This window comes from Coturnix japonica, chromosome 2, assembly GCF_054131305.1.
Source record: "Coturnix japonica strain WE chromosome 2, WE-NBRP24, whole genome shotgun sequence".
Taxonomy (NCBI): Eukaryota; Metazoa; Chordata; class Aves; order Galliformes; family Phasianidae; genus Coturnix; species Coturnix japonica.
Window position 1 is genome coordinate 67,473,219 of NC_140664.1, and position 26,663 is coordinate 67,499,881.

Consider the following 26,663-nt stretch of genomic DNA (forward strand, 5'->3'; position numbering starts at 1 on the left):
GCAAAGCAAAAACAAGAAGCAAAAACGCAAAGCAAAAACGCAAAGCAAAAACGCTAAGCAAAAACGCTAAGCAAAAACAGTAAGCAAAAACAGTAAGCAAAAACAGCAAAAACAGTAAGCAAAAACAGTAAGCAAAAACACTAAGCAAAAACAGTAAGCAAAAACAGTAAGCAAAAACAAAAAGCAAAAACACTAAGCAAACACACTAAGCAAACACACTAAGCAAAAACACTAAGCAATAGCAAGAATGACAAACAATAAGCAAAAGCACTAAGCAAAAAACTAACCAAAAGCAATAATCAAAAGAAATATGTAAAAACGCTACGCATAATTGTCAAGCAAAACAGCCAAGCAAAAAAACTAAGCAAAAGCAATAAGCAAAAGCAAGAAGCAAAAACACGAATGAGAAAAAATAAGCAAAAGCATGAATGAGAAACAGTAAGTAAAAGCAGTAAGCAAAAAGACTAATCAAAAGCAATAATCAAAAACGCTAGGAAAAAACATTAAACAATAAAGCTAAAAGAAAAAAGCTAAGAAAATATGCTAAGCAAAAACGCAAAGCAAAAACGCTATCCAAAACGCTAAGCAAAAACGCTATCCAAAACGCTAAGCAAAAATGCTATCCAAAACACTAAGCAAAAACAGTAAGCAAAAACGGTAAGCAAAAACGGTAAGCAAAAACGGTAAGCAAAAACGGTAAGCAAAAACGGTAAGCAAAAACACTAAGCAAAAACACTAAGCAAAAACACTAAGCAAAAACACTAAGCAAAAACAGTAAGCAAAAACACTAAGCAAAAACACTAAGCAAAAACACTAAGCAAAAACACTAAGCAATAGCAAGAATGACAAACAATAAGCAAAAGCACTAAGCAAAAAACTAACCAAAAGCAATAATCAAAAGCAATATGTAAAAACGCTACGCATAAACGTCAAGCAAAACGGCCATACAAAAAAACTAAGCAAAAGCAATAAGCAAAAGCAAGAAGCAAAAACACGAATGAGAAAAAATAAGCAAAAGCATGAATGAGAAACAGTAAGCAAAAGCAGTAAGCAAAAGAACTAATCAAAAGCAATAATCAAAAACGCTAATAAAAAACATTAAACAATAAAGCTAAAAGAAAAAACTAAGAAAATATGCTATGCAAAAACGCAAAGCAAAAACGCTAAGCAAAACGCTGAGTAAAAACACTAAGCAAAAAGAGTAAGCAAAAACACTAAGCAAAAACAAAAAGCAAAAACAGTAAGCAAAAACACTAAGCAAAAACACTAAGCAAAAACACTAAGCAAAAACAAAAAGCAGAAACAAAAAGCAGAAACAAAAAGCAAAAACAAAAAGCAAAAACAAAAAGCAAAAACAAAAAGCAAAAACACTAAGCAAAAACACTAAGCAAAAACACTAAGCAAATACACTAAGCAAAAACACTAAGCAAAAACAAAAAGCAGAAACAAAAAGCAGAAACAAAAAGCAAAAAAGAAAAGCAAAAACAAAAAGCTAATACAGTAAGCAAAAACACTAAGGAAAAACAAAAAGCAAAAACACTAACAAAAACACTAAGCAAAAACACTAAGCAATAGCAAGAATGACAAACAATAAGCAAAAGCACTAAGCAAAAACACTAAGCAATAGCAAGAATGACAAACAATAAGCAAAAGCACTAAGCAAAAAACTAACCAAAAGCAGTAATCAAAAGCAATATGTAAAAACGCTACGCATAAACGTCAAGCAAAACGGCCAAGCAAAAAAACTAAGCAAAAACAATAAGCAAAAACACAAATGATAATGATAAACACAAGACTGAATGGCAAACAGTAAGCAAAAGCACTAAGCAAAAAACTAATCAAAAGCAATATGTAAATACGCGAAGCAAAATCACTAAGTAGAAACGGTAAGGAAAAGTGTGGAAAGAAAGCACAAGGGAAAAGTAGTACCAAAAACCACAGAGGAAAAGAATTCAGAGATGCAAATTGAGCCTCGAGGACACTAAAAGCACAGCATCCATGCCTGGGAGGAGGAATGGGTAGCTACAGGGCATGCTGCTACCTCAACCAGAGATGCTACATCAGGGTGACAAGCCCAGATTGGGTCTCCGGATGACATTTAGAACAAAACATATCTTTGTAGGAATGCAAAACATCTGCAGTCATGCCAAGGATGAGGTAAGGGTAGCTACCAGGCATGGATTTAGGCAGCCATGAGAGTAAACAGAGAAGTATTAAAAGACAGAAAGAAAAAACACAATGTCAGGTGACACACACACACACAGGCAGGCCACACACACACACACTGGCAGGAGACACACACACACACTGGCAGGAGACACACACACACACTGGCAGGAGACACACACACACAATTGCAGGAGACACACACACACACTGGCAGGAGACACACACACACACTGGCAGGAGACACACACTGGCAGGAGACACACACACACACTGGCAGGAGACACACACTGGCAGGAGACACACACACACAATTGCAGGAGACACACACACTGGCAGGAGACACACACACACACTGGCAGGAGACACACACTGGCAGGAGACACACACACACACTGGCAGGAGACACACACACACACACTGGCAGGAGACACACACACACTGGCAGGAGACACACACACTGGCAGGAGACACACAGACACACTGGCAGGAGACACACACACACAATTGCAGGAGACACACACTCACTGGCAGGAGAAACACACACACTGGCAAGAGACACACACACACACTGGCAGGAGACACACACACACACTGGCAGGAGACACACACACACACTGGCAGGAGACACACACTGGTAGGAGACACACACACACACTGGCAGGAAAAACACACACACACTGGCAGGAGAAACACACACACACTGGCAGGAGACACACACACACACTGGCAGGAGACACACACACACTGGCAGGAGACACACACACACAATTGCAGGAGACACACACACACTGGCAGGAGACACAAACACACACTGGCAGGAGACACACAAAGAGGACAAGAAAGAAAAACAGTAATAAAAAATCACTTAGGAAAAAAACTAAAGAAAAATCCACTAATCAAAAACACTAAGCAGGAACACTAAGAGAAAACCAAAGCAAAAAAACAAAGCAAAAAATCTAAGGAAGAACAATAAGCAAAAACACAATTGAGAAACAAGGAGCAAAATCATGAATGAAAATCAATAAGCTAAAGCACTAAGCAAAAGAACTAATCAAAAGCATTAACCAAAATCACTAATCAAAAACACTAAAAACGCTAAGCAAAAACGCCAAGCAAAAACACCAAGCAAAAGCGGCAAGCAAAAGCACCAAGCAAAAGCGCCTTGAAAAGCGCCAAGCAAAAGCGCCAAGCAAAAACACAAATGAGAAAAATAAGCAAAAGAACGCATAACAAACAATAAGCAAAAGCACTAAGCAAAAATCTAATCAAAAGCACTAATCAAATCACTATGTAAACATGCTAAGAAAAAAGGCTACCATAAACACCAAGCAAAAAAGGCAAGCAAAAACACTAAGCAAAATTAATAATCAAAAATACCAAGCAAAAACAAAGACAACGGATAAAAGCAAAGGAAGGAGCAAAAGAAAAAGCGTAATGGCAAAAGCAAAGGCAAAAGGCAAAGTCAAAATGTAAGTGGCATAGCACAAAAAGCAAGGCAAAAGGGAAATGCAAAATGTGATTCTGTGATTCTGTGATTCTGTGAAAATGTAAAGTGAAAATGCTAATGCCAAAGGTAAACAAAGGAGGCAAATGGCACAAGACAAAACGCAAAGGAAAATGGCAACAGCAAAAGGCAAAATGCAAAGGCAAAGGGTAAAAGCAAATGGCAGTGCGAAAAGCAAAAACCTGGGGGCAAATTCAACGAATGAAAGGCAAAAGGCAAAAGGCAAAGGCAAAAGGACAATGGCAGAGGACAAAAGACAAAGGCAAAAGGGAAATGCAAAAGGCAAAATGAAAATGCTACTGCCAAGGGTCAAGGAAAATGGCAAATGGCATATGACAGAAGGCAAAGTCAAACACCAAAAGGAAACCTGAAAATGCAAAGCCAACAGGTCAAAGCAAATGGCTATGGCAAAAGACAAAGCATAAAGGAAAAGGCGAAAAGCAAACGAAAACCTCAAAGACAAAAGGTAAGTGGCAGAGTTAGTAGAGCAAGCAAAGGCAAAAGGGAATTGCAAATGGCAAAATGGCAAAGCAAAAGAAAAGGCAAATGGCATAGGACAGAAGGCAAAGGCAAATGCCAAAAGGAAAACTGATAATGCAAAAGCAGTGTGTCCATGCAAATGGCTATGGCAAAGGACAGAACATAAGGACAAAGGTGAGAGAAAAAGAAAAAGAGAAAAAAAAATGAGAATGAGAAAGAAAAAGAGAAAGAGAAAGAAAAAAAAAGGAGAAATTAAGAAAAAAAAGAAAAAGAGAAAGAAAAGGAAAAATACCACAAAAAATAATAAAAAGAGGGAAAAAAAGAAACAAAAAGAAAGAGAAAAAGAAAAAGAAAGAGAAAAAGAAAGAGAAAGTAAAAAAAAAAAGAAAAAGAGGAAGGAAAAGAAAAAAAGAAAAAAAGGAAAAAAAGAAAAAGAGAAAGAAAAAGGAAAAGAGAAATAGAAAAAGAAAAAAAAAAGAAAAAAATGATAAGAAAAAGATAAAAAGAAAGAAAAAGTTAAAGGCAAAAGGAAAATGGCAGAGGAAAAAAATACAAAGGAAAATGCCAAAAGCAAAATGCAAAATGCAAAGGCAGAGGGCAAAAGGAAATGGAATTGTGAAAAGCAAAAACCTGAGGGCAAAATCAACGGAGGAAACGCAAAAGGCAAAAAGAAAATGGCAGAGGACAAAAGACAAAAGCAAAAGAGAAATGCAAAAGGCAAAATGAAAATTCTACTGCCAAATGTAAAGAAAAAGGCAAATGGCATATGACAGAAGGCAAAGTCAAACACCAAAAGGAAAACTGAAAATGCAAAGGCAACTGGTCAAAGCAAATGGCTATGGCAAAAGATAAAACATAAAGGAAAAGGCGAAAGGCAAAAGAAAAACACAAAGACAAAAGGTAAGTGGCAAAGTTAGTCCATAAGGCAAAGACAAAAAGGAATTGCAAACGGCAAAATGGAATAGGAAAGGAAAAGGCAAATGGCATAGGACAGAAGGCAAATGCAAATACCAAAAGAAAAACTGAAAATGCAAAACCATGTGTCAATGCAAATATCCATGCCAAAAGACAGAATATAAGGGCAAAGGCAAAAGAAAAAGAGAAAGAAAAAGAAAAAGAGAAAAAAAAATGATAATGAGAAAGAAAAAGAGAAAGAGAAAGAAAATAAAAAGAGAAAGAGAAATAAAAAGAGAGAAAAAAAATAAGAGAAAAAATAAAAAGAGAAAGAGAAATAAAAAGAGAAAGAAAAAAAAAATAAGAGAAAAAATAAAAAGAGAAAGATAAAAAAGAAAAAAAGAAGAAAAAATTAAAAGTAAAAGAAGAAAAAGAAAGAAAAACAACAAAAAACTAAAAAAGGAAAAGAAGAAAGTAAAAGAAAAAAGAAAAAGAAAAAAAGAGAAAGAAAGAGAAAGAAAAAGAAAATAAAAAAGAAGCAAAAAAAAAGAGAAAAGGAAAGAAAAAGAGTAAGAGAAAGAGAAAAAAAAAAAGAAAGAAAAATGCTTATGCCAAATATAAAGGAAAAAACGCAAATGGCATATGAAAGAAGGCAAATTCAAACACCAAAAGGAAACCTGAAAATGCAAAGGCAACGTGTCAAAGCAAATGGCTATGGCAAAAGACAAAGCATAAAGGAAAAGGCGAAAGGCAAAAAGAAAAATGCAAAGACAAAAGGTAAGTGGCAGAGTTAGTCCAAAACGCAAAGACAAAAGGTAAGTGGCACAGTTATTCCAAAAGGCAAAGGCAAAAGGCAATTGCAAACGGCAAAATGGCATAGGAAAGAAAAAGGCAAATGGCATAGGATAGAAGGCAAAGGCAAATGCCAAAAGTAAAACTTAAAATGCAAAGGCAACTTGTCAATGCAAATGGCTATGTGGCTATGGCAAAAGACATTATATAAGGAGAAAGGCAAAAGAAAAAGAGAAAGAAAAAAAAGTAAAAATAAAAAATAAAAAGAAAGACAAAGAAAGAAAAAAGAACGAAAAAAAAAGAAAAAAAAGTAAAAAGAAAGACAAAGAAAGAAAAAAGAAAAAGAAAAACAGATAAAAAAGAAAGAAAAAGGAAAAGAGAAAGATAAGAAGAAAGAAGAAAGATAAAAAGGAGAAGGAGAAAGAGAAGTAAAAAGAGAAGGAGAAAGAGAAAGGGAAAGAGAAAGAGAAAAAGAGAATAAGAAAGAAAAAGAGGAGAAAGAAAAAGAGAAAAAGAAAAAAAAAGAAAAAAAGTGAAAAAAAAATTAAAATTAAAAGTAAAAGAAAAAGAAAAAGGCAGAGGCAAAAGGAAAATGGCAGAGGAAAAAATAAAAAGGAAAACGCCAAAAGCAAAATGCAAAATGCAAAGGCAAAGCGCAAAAGCAAATGGCAGTGTGAAAAGCAAAAACCTGAAAGCAAATTCAAAGGAGGAAAGGCAAATGGTAAAAGGCAAAGGCAAAAGGAAAGTGAAATAGAAGAAAAAATAAATATAAGAAAATAATTCTTATTAAAAATAAGATAAAATAAAAGAGCTCCAAGAATGGAAAAGGAAAAAAAAAATGAATCCACATACCCGGCACAAAACACAAAACTCAAAATCAATCCATGGTAACAAAGATAAAGCAGGTAAGCAAGACATGAAAAATAAAAATGGCAAAAGGCAACGGCAAAACCAAATGGCATAGGATAGAAGGTAAAATGCAAAGGCAAAAGCACAAGCAAACTGCCAAATGCAAAGGCAACAGGAAAATGCAACAGGCCAAAGCAAATGGCAGAGGGAAAAGACAAAACGCAACGACAAAGCTATAAAGCAAGGGCAAAAGAAAAAGGCAACGGGCAAACGGAAGGTCAAAAGCCAAGGGCTGAGGCAAAAGGCAAAGGGAAAATACAAAACACAAGCGCAGAAGCACCCAGCAAGGCCAACGGGCAAAGGCAATACGCCAAAGGCAAAGACAAACGTAAAAGGCAAAAGGCAAAAGGCAATAAACAAAAGGAAAATGGTACGTGGCACAAGACAAAAGGCCAAGGCAATGGGGAAATGAAAAAGGAAAAATGAAAGAGGAAAGGAAAAGGGCAAATTGCATACAACAGAAGGCAACAGGAAACGTCAAAAGAAAAACTGAAAATGCAAAGGCAACGGGTAAAAGAAAACAGAAAGAGCAAAAGACAAAGCGTAATGGCAAAGGCAAAACGCAAAAGCAAATGGCAAAGTCAAAAGGTAAGTAGCGTAGGACAAAAAGGCAAAAGGGAAATGCAAAAGGTAAAGTGAAAAAGCTAATGCCAAAGGTAAACGAAGAAGGCAATCGGCACAGGACAAAAGGCAAAGGCAAACGCCAAAAGCAAACTGCAAAATGCAAAGGCAAAGGGCAAAAGCAAATGGCAGTGCAAAAAGCAAAAACCTGAGGGCAAATTCAATGGAGGAAAGGCAAAAGTCAAAAGGGAACGGCAAAAGGAAAGTGACATAGAAGAAAGGCAAAGGCAAAAGGGAAATGCAAAATGAAAATGAAAATGCTACTGCCAAATGTCAAGGAAAAAGCAAATGGCATATGACAGAAGGCAAAGTTAAACACGAAAAGGAAACCTGAAAATGCAAAGTCAGCGGGTCAAAGCAAATGTCTATGGCAAAAGACAAAGCATAAAGGAAAAGGCGAAAGGCAAAAGAAAAAGGCAAAGAAAAAAGGTAAGTAACAAAGTCCAGAAAGCAAAAGCAAAAGCTAAGTGGCACAGTTAGTCCAAAGGGCAAAGGCAAAGGCAAAAGGGAAATGCAAAAGGCAAAATGAAAATGCTACTGCCAAATTTCAAGAAATAAGGCAAATGGCACAGGACAAAAGTCAAAAAAAAAATGCCAAAAGCAAAATGCAAAGGCAATGGGCAAAAGCAAATGGCAGTGTGGAAAGCCAAAACATAAGGGCAAAGTCAAAAGGTAAAGGAAAGATGAATGGATATCATTGAACCTGAAAAAAGTGAAGTTAAGCATTCATTCCAAGTCAGGAGGAACCGTAAACCAAGGCAGAAGAAATAAAAGAATAAGGAAACGGATCAGAGAAAACCAACATCAAGCCATGCATTAGAAACAACAGCATTAAATGAAAGGAAAAGTAGACACTCACATGGGGAGAAGGAGATGACTGCTGAGTCTGGAGGAGGCCAAAAACTCAGCATACGTGCCTGGGAGGAGGAAAGGGTAGCTACAGGGCATGCTGCTACTTCCACAAGCGATGCCACGTCAGGGTGGCCAGCCCAGAAGAATCTGCCGATCACCATTAGAACCAAACATCTGTCTGGAGGAAGGCAAAGCACCCGCAGTCATGCCAAGGAGGAGGTACGGGTAGCTACCGGGCACGGATCTTGCCAGCCATCGGTGAAAAAGCTGCAAGACCACCACGAGGGAACAGGCATCCTTGCCCAGGAGGTGTGGACCCAACTGAGAAAATGAGAAAAAAAACAACTGCAAATGCATCAAGCAGAGCAGGAAAGCCAAAAGAGGAGGCTGGAGCTGAAGAAGCCAGAAAGGAATAAACCAAACAGAACAAGCGAGGGCAAAAAAACATCAGGTAAGTGAAGGCAAAGAAAGAGGAAAGGCACGGGCAAGGGGACAAGGAAAGCCAAGCCAGGAAAGGAAGAAGGAAAAGGAAAGGAGAAACTCAAAGCAAAGAGAAAAAAAAAGAGTCTGGAAAGAAAAAGAATACTCTCAGCAAGGAGAAAGAGAATGCAAAGAAAGGAACGGGAAGGACAAAGAAGCAGCAAACATGAAACAAAGACCATGGAAAGCAAATCCAAAGATGCACTACAGAAAAGCAAAGGGGGGAATAACAAATAAACAGGGAAAACAGAGCAAAGCAAAGGTCTAGAAATACAAACGTCAAGCAAATCACCTGAACACAAGATCATGGCAAAGCAAAGAGTCCAACTAAAAGAAACAGATAAAAACGCTCCACAGTGATGAGCCCTGGAAACAAAGAAAGAACATTCAAAAGCTATGCAAGGCAAAGATACAAAGGAAAAACCAAAGAGCAACGGAAAACCAGGAAGGAGAAATGAAAGATGAAGAACTAAAAAGCCATGGAAAGGAAAGCAAAATGGCTTGAAACACAGAGGAAAAAAAAAAGGAATACTGCATAGTGAAGGATAAAAGAGCTCCACGAATGGAAAAGGAAAAAAAAAATGAATCCACAGATCTGACAAAAAAAACCTAAAGCTCAAAAACAATCCATGGCAACAAAGATGGAGCAGCAAAGCAATACACGAAAAATAAAAACGGCAAAAGGCAATGGCAAAATGCAACGGCAAAACCAAATGGCATAGGATAGAAGGTAAAATGCAAAGGCAAAAGCACAAGCAAACTGCCAAATGCAAAGGCAACAGGAAAATGCAACAGGCCAAAGCAAATGGCAGAGGGAAAAGACAAAACACAACGACAAAGCTATAAGGCAAGGGCAAAAGAAAAAGGCAAGGGCAAACGGAAGGTCAAAAGCCAAGGGCTGAAGCAAAAGGCAAAGGGAAAATACAAAACACAAGCGCAGAAGCACCCAGCAAGGCGAACAGGCAAAGGCAATACGTATGCAAAAGGCAACGACAAATGTAAAATGCAAAAGGCAAAAGAGAATAAACAAAAGGAAGATGGTACGTGGCATAGGACAAAAGGCCAAGGCAATAGGGAAATGAAAAAGGAAAAAAGAAAGAGCAAAGGAAAGGGCAAATTGCATACGACAGAAGGCACTGGCAAACGTCAAAAGGAAAACTGAAAATGCAAAGGCAACGGGTAAAAGAAAACAGAAAGAGCAAAAGACAAAGCGTAATGGCAAAGGCAAAACACAAAGGCAAATGGCAAAGTCAAAAGGTAAGTAGTGTAGGACAAAAAGGCAGAAGGGAAATGCAAAAGGTAAAGTGAAAAAGCTAATGCCAAAGGTAGACGAAGAAGGCAATCGGCACAGGACAAAAGGCAAAGGCAAACGCCAAAAGCAAACTGCAAAATGCAAAGGCAAAGGGCAAAAGCAAATGGCAGTGCAAAAAGCAAAAACCTGAGGGCAAATTCAATGGAGGAAAGGCAAAAGGCAAAAGCAAAATAGAAAGGCAACAAGCAAAGTCAAATGTGAAATGCAAAAGGGAAAAGCAAAAGGAAAAGGAAGAAGGCAAATGGCATTGGACAAAAGGCAAAGGCAACAAGCAAAAGGAAATGGCAGTGGCATAAGACAAAACATAAAGGCAAAGGCAAAAGGCAGACTAGGTAAGTGGACTAGGTCAAACAGAATGATACAATGTCATGTCAAAGCAAAGAGTCCAAGGAAGATTAACCAATAAAAAACGCTCCCTGACCTTAATTAACGAGCATTAATGATGCGGTGCTCAGTGACAAAGTGTAGTGGAGGGCTGTTAGAGTTAGGCTAGTATGGTTAGGTTGTGGTTGGACTTGATGATCCTTAATGCCTTTTCCAACCTGAGCAATTCTATGATTCTATGAGATGTAACACCACAGTCCTTGTGGCAGCTGTGATGGAACTTGCAGTGTCTCTGGCTTCCCCACAATCACTTTCTCCAGGCAGATTCTTAGGCCCTGCAACTTCTTGAAAACCAAGTACACACCTCTGTCCAGTTTCCGCACCAGCTCCTGCAGTGACATCTCTGACAGCTTGCTCCTCAAAGGAAAAACCAAGCAGGTGGTTGAGTCACCACCCCTGCATGTGTTTAAGAACAATTTGGATGTGGTGCTCAGGGACATGATTTGGCAGCAGGTTGTCAGGTTTAGGGTACATTTGGTCAGGTTATGGTTGGACTTGACCATCTTTAAGGTCTTTTCCAACCTGAGCAATTCTATGACTCTATGATCCCTATCAAAGCTGACCTTCTGCAGTTTCTATAATCACTCTGCACTCTGCAAAATGTTACTCTCTGCATCCTCCTGCCTTCCAAGTCTAAGTACAGAAGCCTATCTGCCAACCAGTCGTCTTTGCTGGGCTGGTTGCTGATATTACCCACCAACAATGAAGAGACAACAATACAAAGAGAAGTACACCAGCTGAATCAGTCACGCTTTAGACTACCAGATGCTATTAAGATCTAAACTACCTGAGCCGCCACGGGAACACTTCTTCAAGCTACACTATCATCTACTGCAGCTAGGAATTATGCTCTGCGTTCCTAAGCCTATTTCTTCAGCTGATTGGAAAGAATGCTTTAATCAGCAGCACAATATCAAGAGCTCGGTGTTCCAGTTACGTGTAGTAAAACTCGCTCTTAACAGAGACATCTTGAACTATTCTGGAAGCCACTGACTGGTTCCTGTCGACAGGAAAGATCAAATGAAATCCAACAAGCCTGCACTCTCAGCCTGTGCACTCAAGTCACATGACAAGTTCCACTAAAGTGGGATGCGAGAATGACACGAGTCCTCCGGCAGTCAGAAGCTTCATTTTAAAAATAACCACATTTCTCTGAGGCTGTAACAGCAAGTGAAATGAGCTCCCCCCCACGCCCCTGCTCACACAAGTAACCTGCTGCTGGTCGGGGTCCTGATTGGCAGGGAGCTGCAAAAAGTGCTGCCTCACACCAATCCGAGGCTGCCTTCATCAGCACAGGGCAGCACTAAGCCCAGCACCAGGCAGGGCAACTTGCACAGCACACACCAGGCTGTGGCTGGCTCAGCTTCCATGCCGCTGTGCCTGCAGTCCCACTGACCCCATGCTGCAGCGGGCGCTGTGTCATCACAAGACTGAGTGACAACAGAGGCATATTCCCTGTGGGCTCTGCCCCATAAATGCCATCACACAACCTGGTACTCTGAAGTTTACATGGGTTAATACCTTTGGAGCCCTCTCTTCAAAGAGCTAGTTCTACATGTCTGAGTCCCACAAAGGGTGGGCGACGATGACAATCAGCAGTGTGGAAGATACCCTATCCTAAGCACGACTGTTTCCCTAAGACGTTCAAATTAGTGCTGCACAACCCTACTTAATTTTCTGTATTCATCTCTGTATTGATCTCACGTGGGTCAAGATAACACAGTCAGCACCTGCAACGAGTCTAGACCGAGCAAAACTTTTGATGGAGGGAGCAAAGAGGTCAAGACAAGATGATGTAGTGCGATGCATTCAAAGCAGCTGGCCAAGCAAAAGCTATGTGCATGCATTTCCAAGCTGAGCACGCACCTGGAGTTGGGACACTATCACTCATTGTCAGAAAAGAATTCCTGAGTACCCTCCTAAAGAAAGCTATACACCGACATGACTAGAGTCTGTTTACATTAATTAGCCCTCTTTACATTTTAATATGCACCATTTACTACTCCAAAGTTGCACATCCCTTTGCCTTTCCACCTGAAGGGCTTTGAAAAGTCTCTGAAATAGAAATTCCATGACTGCTGTAATACACTTGAGCAGGTATGTGGACTTCCATCCTGAGACATCCAGTGCCTTTTACGGAAATAAAGAATACTCAAGGACTTACCCCACTAAATTCACACTCAGTTTTACACCACTGGTTTTTAGTCTGATAGGCAGGAGGCAGCAAAAGGCAACAAAAGGCAGCTATTCAGCAATCCCAGGAAGTCAGCTGGGCTCTAGGGAGACAAAAAGGGCAGTAAGGTGACAAACAACCATTGCCATTCATCCTTCTTCACAGATCTTAACATCTTTATTTCCTCCTCTCCTTCACACTCTCCCTTTGTCCAGAGGCCAGCAAGTCCTCTCTGATGGCCTGAACTGCTCAGCAAAATGGAAATCAGACAAACTGTTCTCTACTCTGGGAGAGTTCCAAATCTTTTAATCTGGGGCGAAACACGGGTGCTTCACAATATTTTTCCAACCCTTAAAACCACTATCTTTCTTTATGTGTGTATTACCCATCTTGACGTTTATCAACAGTTCCTGAAGATCCTAGAGAAAAGAACCAAGAGACATTCCTCCTTATTTCTCCTATCTCCTGGCCACTACTTTGTGCTCCTCCATAACAATCAAACACTACTGGCATATTCATTATCCTTTCTATTCATAAAATAACAAGTACTTCCACTTGAGGGTTTTGGTTTTTATCTTCATTTCCCCATGCAATTCATTTGAAAATTAGCGATGGACAAACCTCAAGCTTTTGAGAGGTTTGAGCTGGTTATGAGAAGCATCCAGAAGCTCAGAGGCTTAGCCAAAACTAATCTGGACATTTCCAAAGCAAAAAGCTCCACACAGAGGCACAGAAACCCGGTGGCTCAGGACTCCTACCACCACTTGGCTCGCCTCTCTCAACACTGCTCCCTCACCAAACATCCAGGACTGGTTTTTATTACGTCCTTGCCACGGAGAACACAAGATACTCAAGCACACCTTGTTCCATATATACTCCGCAAAGCTATAAACACGTTTTTAAGTCCTACAGGAAACAGAGAAACTTAAAACATATGCCTGAGGCCCCTGTTAAGCAGTAACTGTTTGCTGAATTTGGGCTCACAATAGGATTCCAACTTATCACATCCAAAGCCTTAATGTCCCTCCCAAAAAGCAGCTACTTCATCAAACACAGAAGAAGGAAGGTCGCAGCAACATACACCACACACCAGCCATGCTCGTAAGGACAGGTAACTCTTCTGTGACAGATTCATCAAAACCTTACTGGATTAGCCTTGCTATCACCTGCAACTAGTTCTAAACACTGTTTTGAGGGGTCAGTTCCCAAACTCTGCCAAAAGGCCACATACCATCATGAGATCAGGTACACCTGAGGCAACCACACCACTAAGGCTCCTCTGCTAAACTGAAGCAGTCCCCAGTGATGGTTAAGAAAAAAATAAAAATAAAAAAATGCAGAGTTCCAAACACAAACACTTCTCTCAGTATCCCAACACCTCTGCCTTGTCCATCACTGGCCAGCAGGACTAAAGTCAAAGCAGTGCAAACCACAATCCGAGTGAAGTAGCTGGATGCTCTGTTTCATCTTCTCACAAGGTTAGCAGATCAGAGATCAACGAATGCAGGCTAAGCACAAGTTGCTCACAGAGAACAGGGGCTCTGCTATCACCAGCACCTGCTATACATCAAGAAGGTATGTGTGCTGTAGCATTCATTTTCCTTGACACAACTAGGAGTTCCCCATGACTGTCAGCACTGGAAGGAAAGCAGGCTGAAGAGAAACACAAATAAATCCAGACAGGACAGATAAGCAGGGAGAACAAAGGACGTTTTTTTGGGGGTTTTTTTTGGTTTTTTTTTTTTTGTTTGTTTTGGTTTGGTTGTTGTTTTTTTTGTTTGTTTAAAAAAAGGACAACACGTAAAGAAATCAGGATGGATATAATTTGAAAACACTTTTCATGTGGCCTGGCATCTAAGGGCAAACTGAAGACTACACAGAACACCAACAGAAAAAGAGAGAACTAACAGCCTAGGGAAGTGCCACAGAGAAACTGGGAAGCGACCAAGTCTCTGCTCAGATAACAACTGCTGTGTGAGATAGAAAGCTGATGGTGATACCTTCTGCCAAGGAGGAGGAGAAGGGTGAGGAAGGATGCCATCTGCAGCACAGGCACACACACCAGCGGTATAGCCTAGCTCAGAGCTACAATGCCAAAGTAATTAGAAGGTTTTATTTAACAGCTCTGTAAGGGACGATTCAACTACTTCAAGCTCCAGCAAGCTGCTAGTGACTGATAAACCAAGACTTCTCAGCGACCTCAAAAGCTGACAGCCTTTCAAAAAATAAACTGATTGTATGCTTTTTGAGATGGTTTGTTCAATCTACAGAAATTAATCCAGTAGGCAGCCCAATGGTCAAATTCTGTGCTGCCAGTAGAGCTATTTCATGAGCATTAGGAACAACCCCAGTTACAGAGCTACCACAGCACTGGCAGAAAATACACAGTCACCTAGGAGAATAGAAAAAAAAAGAAACACCTTACCCTAACCTTATCTAACTCCCCTCCCAAATTTAGAATTGAAGCTATGAGTGCAAATGCCATTAAAAAATTGGGGGAAAATTCATCAGGTAATTCCAGGAAGGGCCACCCAAAAGCAAACAGCCTTTAAGCTGCAGCAGCTCAGGGCCAGGCCAGAAGTAAGAATTTTGTTTATATTGTTCATGACATAAGAAACTTTTGCCTGGTGGTAACAACAGTCCATTCCCATTGTGTCCCTCTGTGTTATGAATACTGCAATTGGCCTTCTGAAAGCCTCCTGGATGAATCCACCAAAAGCAAGGAAGCACCCTGCACTTACTCTGAAGACAGAAAGAAAGCAAGGTTCATGGAAACAGGCACACAAGGCTCGCAACCAGACACTGTGCTCCAAATCATGACAGAGATAGGACTATCACAGTGCCAGAACATGGTTTACCACTAAAGGAAACATCCGGGAGCACATTCACAACTTCAGCTCAAGCTGTAACGGCTCAGCATGTTTAGCTTTCTTATCATTCAGCTGGAAAACAAGATACTCCAAAACATCAGCCAGCAAGAACTTGGATGAGCCTGCCCTCTGGTTTTCATGATGACAGACATCATTACTGCCGCCTCTTACACCTTACCAGGAGATGCTTCCATTTATTAGCCTGGACTCGACTCCTTCCACAAGCAGCTGCTCCTAAACTGACCTCGATTCATACAGCGATGCCATCGACTTCTAGCACGAGCTGACCTGAAAGACAGAGAAGAGAAAGCAGGATAGAAACAAACACTGACATAGTATGTTCTAAAATTCTTGAACAAGCACAAGAGACAAAACAGGAGATAAACACATCCGCAGCAACACCCCAGTTCATAAAGAAATGGAAATCCAGCCTGGCCTCAGCAGCCCTTATATATTTCTTACACATTTGATGAAGCTGACTGCAGTTTGAACCAGGAAAATTCACAGTCTCTTGCAAATGTCACCATAAAGCAGAACATGACACAGTAATAAAAAAAAAAACACACACACACACAAAAAAGCAATACAAAGCAAAATAAAGGAAAAAGCAAGCCAAAGACCCGGGAATCAAAGTTTAGCACTGCAAAGGAAAAAAACAGCACAGCACAGCAGAGCCAAGCACAGACGACAAAAAACAAGGAAAACGCACCTCCCTGACATGACATCTTGCCTCCTGAGCAGGTCACGGTGTCCCTCACTCAGGTGCAGGGCAGGAAGGAAGCTGAGACCCTGTTGGATCATTGCTGTGCACTCCCATCTAAAAGGTCCATATGCTCCTTGGGAAGCACAATGCCACCTGTGGAAAAGAGAAAGCAGGAACATGACATGCAGGTGGCTATCACCCAGCAGAAGGCCAGATCCTTCCATCTGTTATCCACTCCTCTTTTTAGTCCTAACAGGGCCCTGAGAATACAGAAACAGCAGTGCTTAGCAGAAGGTCTCAGGGTAGGATCAGTAGAAACTGTCAGGAGGACAACTGGCATCGCGTGGACACAAACAGGCTGTTGGTGCAAGGAAGGAAATGGCACCTGAGCATTTCACCAGACAAGTTCCCTCCTCTCTGTCTTCCTGAAAAGATAAAAGTATAAAAACCTCTTTTCCTCTGAGCAACAACTGGAAACAAGTTCAGAAAATTATTCATTCAAAGGCATTTCTAGGAGATCTACAACAGAGTCCTTCCCAGTTACACGAGCTTACGCTGTGGCCTTTGGAAAAAAAAGCTGCCTTTGTGGACCTGGGTCCTGAGGGCTCCTTTTCATCACCTGTTGGGCACAGCAGGAGAGCTTTTCTTGTACAAATCTATGCCCTGTGAACCTTTCTCCATCCCAACACAAAGTCCAACCTAGAGCTGTGGTGCAGACACTGGATGCAGACCAGAGCAGTAAAAGAACAGAAGAGGGGAAAAACAGATACAGGTAAGACAACTAAAGAAGAGGAAAAGAGAAGAAAAGAAGAAAGGATATAGGTAAGAAAGAAGGACAGAAGATGGAAAGTGCAATAGAGGAAAGGACTGGACATGAGCAGGAAAGGAGCAGATGCAGAGCTACATCAAGGTGTGGCTTCACTCTGTCCCTGCCCACCACTGGCAAAATCCCCCATTGACAGGGATGCTGCTGCCCCAGCAGCTGATGGGGTTGTGGCCTGGGGCTGTGTTCCATGCAGAGCCTCTAAAACCTGCTACAGAACCCCAGTTCCCTGCCACTTCTCTTTTTCAGGTATCCGCACACGAGGAACAGGCGTTCCTCATGCCTTGCATGCTGGTAATTAGTGTGAGTAATTCCTGGGTGGGAATTGTGGGAAGGAAATTCAAGGTTTGGATGGTGAGGGGAAGTGGCATTTGAGGGGAATGGAATATTTTTAGGGGGTGGGAAATGGTTTGGGTGGGATTTTGGAGATCAGACATGACTGTTAGGATGGGGGATATTTGGTTGGAAATATTGTTATTTCTATTACTCATTGCTTTGTATGATAAGTTATTAATTGCTTTGTGTTCCCTCTGCTGCATCTCTGCTTGCAGTCATTTGCACAGTGTCAAAGGTTCTCAGCTCTACATGCCCATCTCCAGGGTAGGATGGGGCACCACAGATGGCAGTGTTCCACAACTGCCAACAGCAGCCCCAGCTCGCCCCTCCACACCTGAGGTGTAAATGGCTGTGAGAGGAATGTCTCTGTGGAAGTGCAGCTCATTCCTCCCCTCTGATAAGGGCAGAAGGCATGAGACAAAAGAGGAAGGCAGAAGGCATCTGCATTTCCCTCATGGCTCTTATTTCCAGTGTTACTGTGGGAAATGAGCTGAGCCACTGTGCCTCTCTGTTATGGCTAGCTCTACAGCTCTGCCACTGTCTTTATACTCAGGTGTTCCTGTGTGTAATGCTCCACACTTGGACCCTGCAGAGCCCAAAGGCCTCCTTGGCTGCTGTTACTCACCTGGAGATTGAGGGAGCTGGGTCTCCACTCTGTACCTGCTTCCAGGTCTCACTTGTAAGACACTGCGAGTCCACCTGGTTGGAACTGAAGTCAATAAACACAAACGTGAAAGAAATAGGAAAGGATTCTTTCATTTCACAGGCTTTAATCTTCATTGAAAGATGTTCTGCTGTGGAGCACAGCTGGAAGCATTTCAAATGTGCAAAAAAGGGGGAGAGCCTGGTTCCTGCCCTCCCTAATCTCATCTAAGAGCTGGCTGTCTAAGAGAAAGAGTCTCTACTTGGAGATCTGCTCCATAGTAACATTTAGTGAATCCTGTTCTTCAGAAAAGTGTATTTGGGATTTTTTGTTTAGATTTGTGTTGGTTTTTTTTCCAGAAATTCTGTTTCTGTTTGCTAGCTCGAGTTCTTCACCATTCTTAGGAAAATTAAAACAGAGTAAAGCAGCTGTATCAGCTCCTGCCTTTCACTACAGTTACCATTTGAGGTTATGGTTAACGGTTGAACTGGAGAGTCTGAGTGCTGCCACAAGGCCCTGGCTGTGCCGGGCCCCTTTCCAGCCTGGGCCCCAAAGCAGCCCCGACTGTGCTGGGTTCCCCTCTCACCTGGGCCCTGCAGTGGCCTCAACTGTGCCGGGTTCCTCTCCAGTCTGGGCCCTGAGCTGGCCCCAGCTGTGCCTGGTCCTCCTCCATCCTGGGCCCCAAGGCCCTGCCTCTGCCTGCTCCCCCTCTGCTCCGGGCCCTGAGCTGGCCCTAACTGTGCCAGGCCCCCCTCTGGCACAGGCCCTGCCTCAAGCCCCACCCCCTGTGGGCAGCACTGCTAGTGCCTGGATTTTTGCTCTCTTCCCTCTTCTTTCCCTGTTCTCTTAACAAATGCATTCAGGTCCCCCAGGATGACGGGCACTGATACTGCTGCATTCTTCCTGAACAAACTTTCTGGACAGCTCAGCTTTTTCTGCAGAGCAGCATGCCTTTGGAAATGCTTGGAGTATGTAAACTAACAGCAAGAGAACACTGAGCTCTTCTGGGTCTTTCTAGGAATGGCAAACAGACAGGAGAGTGTGCCCAGCCTCGTGTGGTTGCTTGTATGCAGAAATCCCTGTCACGGTTGTCAACATCTGTGCTGTTCTGCTTTAAGGCACTAGTGTGTGACAAGAAGCCTAGAGTTACCAATTTAGAGGAGGTAATTAATTGTAACAGTTCCCCTTTCTTCTTCCCTTGACACTTGGGTTATGGAGTTCTCCTTTGCGATGTGCCAGTGTAATATCTCTGAGCCACAGAAGTGCTGCGTTTAGCAAAGCTCATGGCAACAGGCTTTGGACAACCTCAGAGCTTTGTAGATGAGGATAAGATATCCGATGATAAGAGAGAGAAAATGAAGAAGATACAGGTAAGTGTTGTTTATTCCTTCTAGTCAGCACGCCATCCCTAAATCTTCCATGCTATGACTTTTATCTTAAGAGTGATGATCCCTTAACCTCACACCTTTAGCTCAACATTTTCTGTGGAGATTCCCACCAGTGACAAAGTATTAGTGCCGCTTTTCTGCCTATTTCTTATTTGTCTGTATTTTCCAGAATGTGGGGATTTCTTTCATTGCCCACAAACACTGTCCAGTTCAGGAGGAGGCAGGGACGAGAGTCATGAGCAAGGGCAGAATGGTTTCTCTGTTACTGAATGGAATGACAGTGTTTTCTGCATGTGGACTTGCCATAGTGCTTCTTACAAGGCCTAACAGTGGGATGAAATGTGCCCAGAAGCAGGTGTAGTTTTTTTAGGAAGGCAAAAGAGAAATGCAAATAATGCTAAGCGGGGCCACGAAGATGATCAGAGGGCTGGATCACCTTTCCTACGAGGACAGGTTGAGGGAACTGGGCTTTTTTTGCTTGGCTTAAGGGAGACCTAACTGTGGCCTTGTAGTATTTGAAGGGAGCATATGAACAGGAGGGGGAACGGCTGTTTACGAGGGTGGATAGTGATAGGACCAGGCCAGGCAGGATGTGGCTCTGGGCAGCCTGGTCGGTTGGTTGGTGACCCTGCACGCTGTGGTCCTTTTCAACCCAGGCTATTCTATGAGTCTATGACTGTACGATTGTATCAGACCTCAGGGAAGTCACATGGAAGAGGCAAGCCTCTGAAATTAAGCTTGATTCGCTTTGCCCCTCATACACCTGATCACTGCATCCCTTACTTGGCAAATGGTCTTTCTGTGGGGTGTAGATGAGGAAAGGGAAGGAGAAAAATAAAGCAGCTGCTTTGTCCTAGAGCTCTTGTTTCATTGGGGTCTGGCCCTATTTTCTGAAACTAAAAGACCATGTGTGAAAGAAGGACGGGAAAGGTGCAAGGAGGTTTTGGTTTTGGTGCTGACTCCAGCCTGGTGCTTGCTGCTGGGAAAGGCACACTTGGCTCCAAGGAAGGATGCATGGGTGGAAAGCCAGAGGCCAGGGGTCAGGGATCCCCAGCAATAGAGGGCAACAGCCCAACCAAGAGCTGGGGTGATTTGCTTTTAAACTGCATCCAGTGAAGTCCTGTCCCATTGGATCTGACATATGTCTCCCCATTCCCTTCCAGTTTGTGCAGAGGTGGCATGAGACAGAGGGCATTGCTTTCTGCCAGACTGCAGGAGCAGAAGCATTTCAGGTGCCTAAATGGTTTGCTTTCCACATTGTGGTTGAAAGGGGTACATATAGAAGGAGGACTTCCATTCTTGGGGTGGATATGCATATGGGAGGCTACAAAGAGAAGGCTCCATCCTGGCCAGTTCAGCCAGCAGCTGTATCCAGCTGGAAGACGCACCACTCAGTGAGGCCAGCAGTGGTCCAAGGGCCTCAAACCCCAGCCCATGAGGCCGGCACTGGCCCTGGGCCATAAAGCCACAGTAAGGGAAGCCAACATCGGCTCTGGAGACTAAAGCCACAGTCAGAGAGGTGAGCACCAGCCTCGGGGCATACAGATGTGCACCCCTATTCCTTCCCACTATCTCCCCTGGGACTCCATTGAGCACTATGAGGCCACATTAGTCTTGACCGGTTTTTAATGAAAATTGCAAAACCATGACAGCTGCACAAGAGTCACCTTCACTTCCCTGTTGTTTGACTTCAGATCACCCCATGGGCTGACCCTGGTGTTGGTTTCCTTAAATTCGGATCTAGGAGGCATCCACTTCCATTATGATGAAAGCGCAGAAGTCATGCGAGCATTGCTGAGGTCACAATGGTTGGCACGGTGGGAGGAGCACATGTCCCACAGGTGGTGAGCAGAGCTGGTGCTCTGGCGAGCGTGCTGCACGCGGAGACTGAGCTCTGTGCATTTCGTGGAACAGATCACCCTGGCAGAGCCTGTCCGAAGGACTGCTGTGCTGTGTTGGTGAGCTGAGCGCAGCTTAGGCTGAACAGGCCCAACAGGTGAGCTGGGTTTGGTGCTGGCTGGCTGCTGGGAGGTGTCTCTACAGACATGAAATGCTAGGCCGGGGGGAAGTCTCCAGCTCCAGCAGTGCCCCTCCACATGGCTGTTCCCAGGGGAAAGAGGTTCTTGTGGAGATTCCAACCCGTGTTTTGGTGAGGATGATGAAACACCATTCATAAGGAAACCAAGCGCAACTTGTGCCTCACTACCACACGGATGGCTGGGTGCAGAGCTCCTGAGGAGATGGAGAAGAGCACTTGCTGACACAAGCCACGGCAGTCAGACACAAGCTGCAGCTAGCGTTGGGACGTTCTTGCAGCCAGCTGATTCCCAGACCATTCCCTCCACAAGAGACTCAATTGCATGGCAGAAGAAAGCTGGGAATATACTTCTCCCATTGACTTTTCTCTTGTGGATGATTTCTGCAGGATTCCTGTTTGCAGGGAGATTTGGAGGATCGAGGCAATCTTAGGAAGAGTGAAGCCAGCTCTTTCCAAGAGCAGGGAAAGTTCCTGTGGAGAGAGCTTGTGAGAGAACTTGTGCTTCCTCTGACACTTGAGCCATCATGTCTCAGCAAGGAGACAAGTGTGGATCCAATGCCTGCTCTGTGAGCGGAAAGGTATGGCTGGGTTCCTTTGGCTTGACTTTTCTTCTTTGTTCTCATTTTTAAGGGGAAGGAGTGGAGCAGGGGGAGCCCTGCTGGTCCTTTGGGACCTCAGTATGCGGTTGGGTCGTCAGCTCACTGCTGACAGCCTGGGCTAATGGCACGGGCAGGGCTCAGGCTGTATTTTCCCTTAGTGATCAATGATGTCTCAGCACTCTGAAATCCCGTCTCTGGCACGATCTGGAAGCTCTCAGCTGCCCGTTCCGACCTGAGTTTCTTCCTTTCTCTCTTCAGAGGCGGCGCAGCTGCCAGACATCCAGCTGCACCTTTCAGCGCGCAGAGGGACGCAATGGGGATGGACCGTCTTTACTGCCACGCAAAAGTGAGTTTCTCTTCTGTCTGTATAACAGGGTCTTTCTTTAGTGGGGGGTGGACACGGGCTAACAGGACAATACTGCTACTGTCATCTGTGAAATCAACACACGATCTCTTCTTTTAGGGACAGAGCCCGTGCGTTCATTGAATGGTGCTGGGCAAGGTGGGAAACGGAAAGCCCACGCAGGTAAGAACCTCTTGTGAGCTGTGGTGTGGGTACCTGCCACTAAATAGGGCTGCATGAAGGGGTGCATGTGTGATGGAAGAGTGAATAAAGTCCACTGCAGATCTGTGCTGACTGCAGAAATGGCACCATGCTGTAGCAGCAAAAAGGAAAATGGTAGGAACTACACTTGGAGAGTTGAAGTTGGTGGTTGGCTGTGCTCAAATCTTCCTCCCAAGAGATGCTCTTCAAGTGTTTCTTGTTTCTTTCTGCTAGAAGATGACGCAAGCGGCCTTCCAGCAAAGCGCAGCCTTGCGGCAGGTCTGGGGAGGACTGCAGCCTGTGACGTGGCACCCAAGAGAGGTACAGATGCACAACAGGCATCAGGGTTTGATTCGATGTCGTTCTAGTCAGGCTTTCTGTCTTTTCTTTCCTGGGAGTGTTGTTGCTGCATGTTGCTTGAGGTCTTTGTCCCTGGGATTTACAAGTACCTTCCCTGTCCAGATTTGAAATGAAAACCCACACTATACCTAAGATCTGCTGCTGTGAACACTCAAGATGACATTTCCTAGTATTGTGGCCCATTCTGCAGACTGAAAGTAGCCTTGGGCTCCCTTGAAGTCTAACTGCTTCTCCTTTCTTGATTATAATAGATGTACAACATGAGCAAAATGGAAAGAACAACGTGAAAGCACTGCAGAGAGTGCTTTCTGGGAGAGATCATCTCCAGGCTGGAGGGCTTCCAGTAACAGCAGGTCCCAGCTCAGGGAGAAGACCTTCCCTGGCTGTGTGCCCCCGCTCTGTCTCCAAGACCCTGGCTGGAGGGAAACGCAAGGGCTTGGACGAAGAGCAACAGGCAGCAGCGCAGTTGCCTGCTAACAAAAGAGCCAGGGGCCAGAGCACAGGCAGTGTGCCGGCCCCAGCCCCACCACGGAGCTCCAAGCAAAGAGGTAAGAAGGTGCTGAGGCACCGTCCCGGTGAAGTGCTGTCCTTATCAAACACACTGAGTTTGCTTAGGGCTTGCTTTACCTTTTCCTTCTCTGTGGAGGGTAAAAGAGTTGAAGGCTACAAAGTCCAAAGGCAGCGAGGTGCCAGAATACCTAAACGCATCTCTTTCCATTAACTTCACTATGCTCTTCTGTATTTCCCCCTGGAAATGTTACTCACTGAGAGGCTTCCTAGTCCCATTTGCTTTGTCTTTGGACTGCCATTTGTTTTCTCGGCACCCATGTTTCGGCAGCTTTGCTGTTGACAAAATGAATTCATTGGTATTCTTGCTTTCCAGCAAGAAGACAACAACAAAAACAAAGGAAAAGGGAAATGAAAAAGGCTTCTTTGAGAGCTGCACGTGCACTGGTGAGTCCTTGGTGAACACAGACACGCATTCTCTTGTTGGTTTCAGTGCCTACATCTGTCAGACATAAAAGAGATGGTAAAATCCCGAGGGAAGTGATGGAATAGAAAAATTGCCAGCTGTGTGTTTGAGGAAATTACACTGTCAGTGAGAGCTGCCATGGGGAGCTTGGATACCTTGCTCTGGCTTGAGAACAATGTGGTTGGTAACAGCCAGAAGGTTTTGCTGTGATAAAGAAGCTTGCCATGCTGGGCACTGCAACCTTTGAAACGACCTTCCCATGACAGAGCATGAATCTTACCATAGACAACGTGTCATGGGAAGTAGTGTCAGTGACCTGAATGAAAGGAACGTGCTGTTCCGCACGGGGTCATTCTGGAAGTTTACTGGTCAGGCTTTCTTCATGAGATCTCCCTAGATTGTTTCTGTCCTACTTCTACGCTTGCTTTGTTTCTTTCCAGTTCTTCGCAGAGATGAACATACTTGCGGAGATGATGCAGAAGGTGCACATGAAGGACTGAGAGGAAAAGCGTCACAAGGCAGCGGCTGCAGTGCACAGCATTTCAGTTGCAGCCCAACTCAGCATTCCATGTTTTACTACATTCTGGGATTTCTTTTACTTATTTTCTTTTTTTTTTTTTTTTTTTTCCTTTTTTTTTTTTCTTTAATGCATTCAATCAATAAACTATCATAATTACATATTCACAAAGACTGCATAGCCTGATTTGTCCAGTGGCATTCCATGAGCAGCTGCACAGCATTTGGTCCAGAGTAGCATCTACGCATCTTCGGTCCACTATGCAACTTCGGCCCACCACAGCCCATCCCAGCACCGTTCTTCCAGGCAGTGCTCCAAGTGCTCCTGCTGTTGCTAGCACTCATAGAGGTTTCCCATGGAGCTCCATGGCACGCAGGACCTGGCCCCCGCACACAGCTGTACAACCCCACTCCATTGCACAGCCCTGCACACAAACATGGGCAGCTCCTCTCTTGCACACAGCCACATGCCTGCTCATACTTGTATGACCCCAGCCATTTGAATAACACTGTGCACACACATTGATGTGCAACCCTGTCCTTCTGTCTACCCATGTGCATGGGCATCTATGTGTGCCACCATGCCTCCTTTGAACACCCAGGTGCCCACACAACATTCCATGCCCTTGTACTGATACTTGCTGCTACTCCTTCCCAGGCTGAAGATTCTGCACTTGCTTTTGTTAAACCTCTTCACGTTTATTGATGCCCAGCTCTCCAGTCTGTCCAGCTCTTGCTGAATGGCAGCACAGACTTCAGGTGTGCCAGCCATTCTTCCCAGCTTTGTATCATAGGCGTACTTACAGAGCATGGACACTATCCCCTCCTCAAGGTCATCAGTGAAGATACTGAACAAGATCAGACACAGCACCAAGCCCTGGGGAACACTGCAGGCCACAGGTCTCCAAATGGACTCTGTACTGTGATGCCATTATAGAAGGCTGCAGGGTTGGTTGAGCATGACTTTTCCTCGGTGAATCCAAGCTGAATACTGCTGATAAACTTCTTCCTTTCCAATTGCTCGCAGAAGGCATCCAGACCAAACTGTTCCAGCACCTTTCCAGGGACAGAGGTGAAACTGACTGCCATGCAGTTTACCAGATCCTCCTCCTGGTCCTTTCTGAACACTGCAGAGTCACAGGCTCTCCTCCAGTTTTCAGGCACTTCTCTTCTCCAAGACCTGTCAAAGATGACAGAGTTTGGCAATTACCTCTGCCAGCTCCCTCCGCACATGTGGATGCATCCCATCAGAGTCTATGGATTTGTGCACACTGATCTCACCCAGATGCTCCCAGATCACCCCGTCCTCACCCAGAGGAAAGCTCTCCATTTCCCAGGCTTTCTCTCTTCGCTCCAGGGTCCAGGAGTCCCAAGGGGCAGTCTTTAAAGTGAAAACCAAAGTAAAGAAGGCGTTCAGCATGTCCAGCATCTCAGCATCACCCATTTCCAGGACACCCCCCTTCCCTATTTCCTACCTTTAGGGATGAACCAATCCTGAGCTCCAAAGAAGCGCTATTTAAATACTGCCCAGCTCTCATGGCTAGGAATGGATTTCAAATAAGACTCATAGTCATAACGTGGTGTTGAGTGACCTGCAGTAAGCATTGTTACTGCTAGAAATGGCCTGCAGTCTCAAGGAAAGGTAAACAAACCCATGCTAGGTATTACACTGAATCGCATCAGTGCAAAGGGCTTTATGACAGATTGCTTTTGTGTCAGCATCTATCAGATATCAGATGGGTCCCTTGGCTCATTTCCCACTTTGTTAGGAATTTGGAAGCACCGTGGAGGAGCTACATGCAAATCACAGTCAGTTTGACTAAATGGGGTGACAGAAGAGATGGTGTCACTGTGCAGGGAGCACCAGAAAGCCAGGATGACCTGAAAAAACTCTGAACGCAATTGTGAAGTGTAACAGATCCAAGGACTGATATCAGTCACAACCCACAGCTGCAACAAACCATATAGATGTTCTGTTTCTGCCTTTGTAGCTCTACGGACAGACAGACCGTACAAATGTGTGGTGCTCACGGGTACGTCTCAGAAAACCAGTGGTGGAGGAGCACATTTGGCTGCAACATCCTTCCTGCTTCCCTCGAGATGTCGGTCTCCAGCAGGTGGCGCTGTGATTCAACTTTTGCCACCGGAGGAACTTTTTCCTGGGTGCTTTACTTTAATGTGCTCCAAGTGATCAGTGCTATTCCAAGAGACTGAGAGAGATTTCTCATCAGGAAATTAAGGACTGGTTAGATTGGTTCCCTTGATCCACAGTCTTTGCACCATTCAGTGCACTGCAGAAC

The 26,663-nt window shown here is 43.7% G+C and overlaps 1 protein-coding gene and 2 long non-coding RNA genes across 4 annotated transcripts; 2 read left to right on the plus strand and 1 right to left on the minus strand.

The window, feature by feature from the left end:
* Positions 1 to 15,582: 15,582 nt before the first annotated feature.
* LOC146761890 (uncharacterized) lies at positions 15,583 to 18,014 on the minus strand. The gene is made up of 3 exons (XR_014942710.1): positions 17,928 to 18,014; positions 16,150 to 16,568; positions 15,583 to 15,728 (listed from the first exon to the last, which is right to left on the minus strand). It is a non-coding gene; the product is annotated as an uncharacterized LOC146761890 (long non-coding RNA).
* A 564-nt stretch (positions 18,015 to 18,578) lies between these two features.
* Positions 18,579 to 21,500, plus strand: LOC146761891 (uncharacterized). Its single transcript, XR_014942712.1, has 2 exons — positions 18,579 to 21,329; positions 21,444 to 21,500. It is a non-coding gene; the product is annotated as an uncharacterized LOC146761891 (long non-coding RNA).
* A 933-nt stretch (positions 21,501 to 22,433) lies between these two features.
* On the plus strand, positions 22,434 to 24,447 carry LOC146761892 (uncharacterized). Of its 2 annotated transcripts, XR_014942705.1 has the most exons (5): positions 22,434 to 22,496; positions 22,749 to 22,835; positions 23,126 to 23,422; positions 23,758 to 23,828; positions 24,288 to 24,447. XR_014942705.1 is itself a non-coding variant. In XM_085537736.1 (4 exons), exons 1-4 carry the CDS (start codon positions 22,550 to 22,552, stop codon positions 24,345 to 24,347), a joined length of 714 nt encoding a protein of 237 aa, XP_085393862.1. In that variant the 5' UTR covers positions 22,530 to 22,549; the 3' UTR covers positions 24,348 to 24,447. The 2 variants fall into 2 exon arrangements, 1 of the variants encoding a protein (XP_085393862.1); XM_085537736.1 differs by lacking the exon at positions 22,434 to 22,496 and having other exon boundaries at positions 22,530 to 22,835.
* Positions 24,448 to 26,663: the final 2,216 nt, after the last annotated feature.

Bases quoted from the DNA above. Each gene is read 5' to 3' on its own strand.
- LOC146761892 (XM_085537736.1), top strand. From the start codon at position 22,550: ATGAAGGGGTGCATGTGTGATGGAAGAGTGAATAAAGTCCACTGCAGA. The intron at 22,836-23,125 runs GTACAGATGCAC...TGATTATAATAG, and splicing joins TGACGTGGCACCCAAGAGAG to ATGTACAACATGAGCAAAAT. The intron at 23,423-23,757 runs GTAAGAAGGTGC...CTTGCTTTCCAG, and splicing joins ACGGAGCTCCAAGCAAAGAG to CAAGAAGACAACAACAAAAA.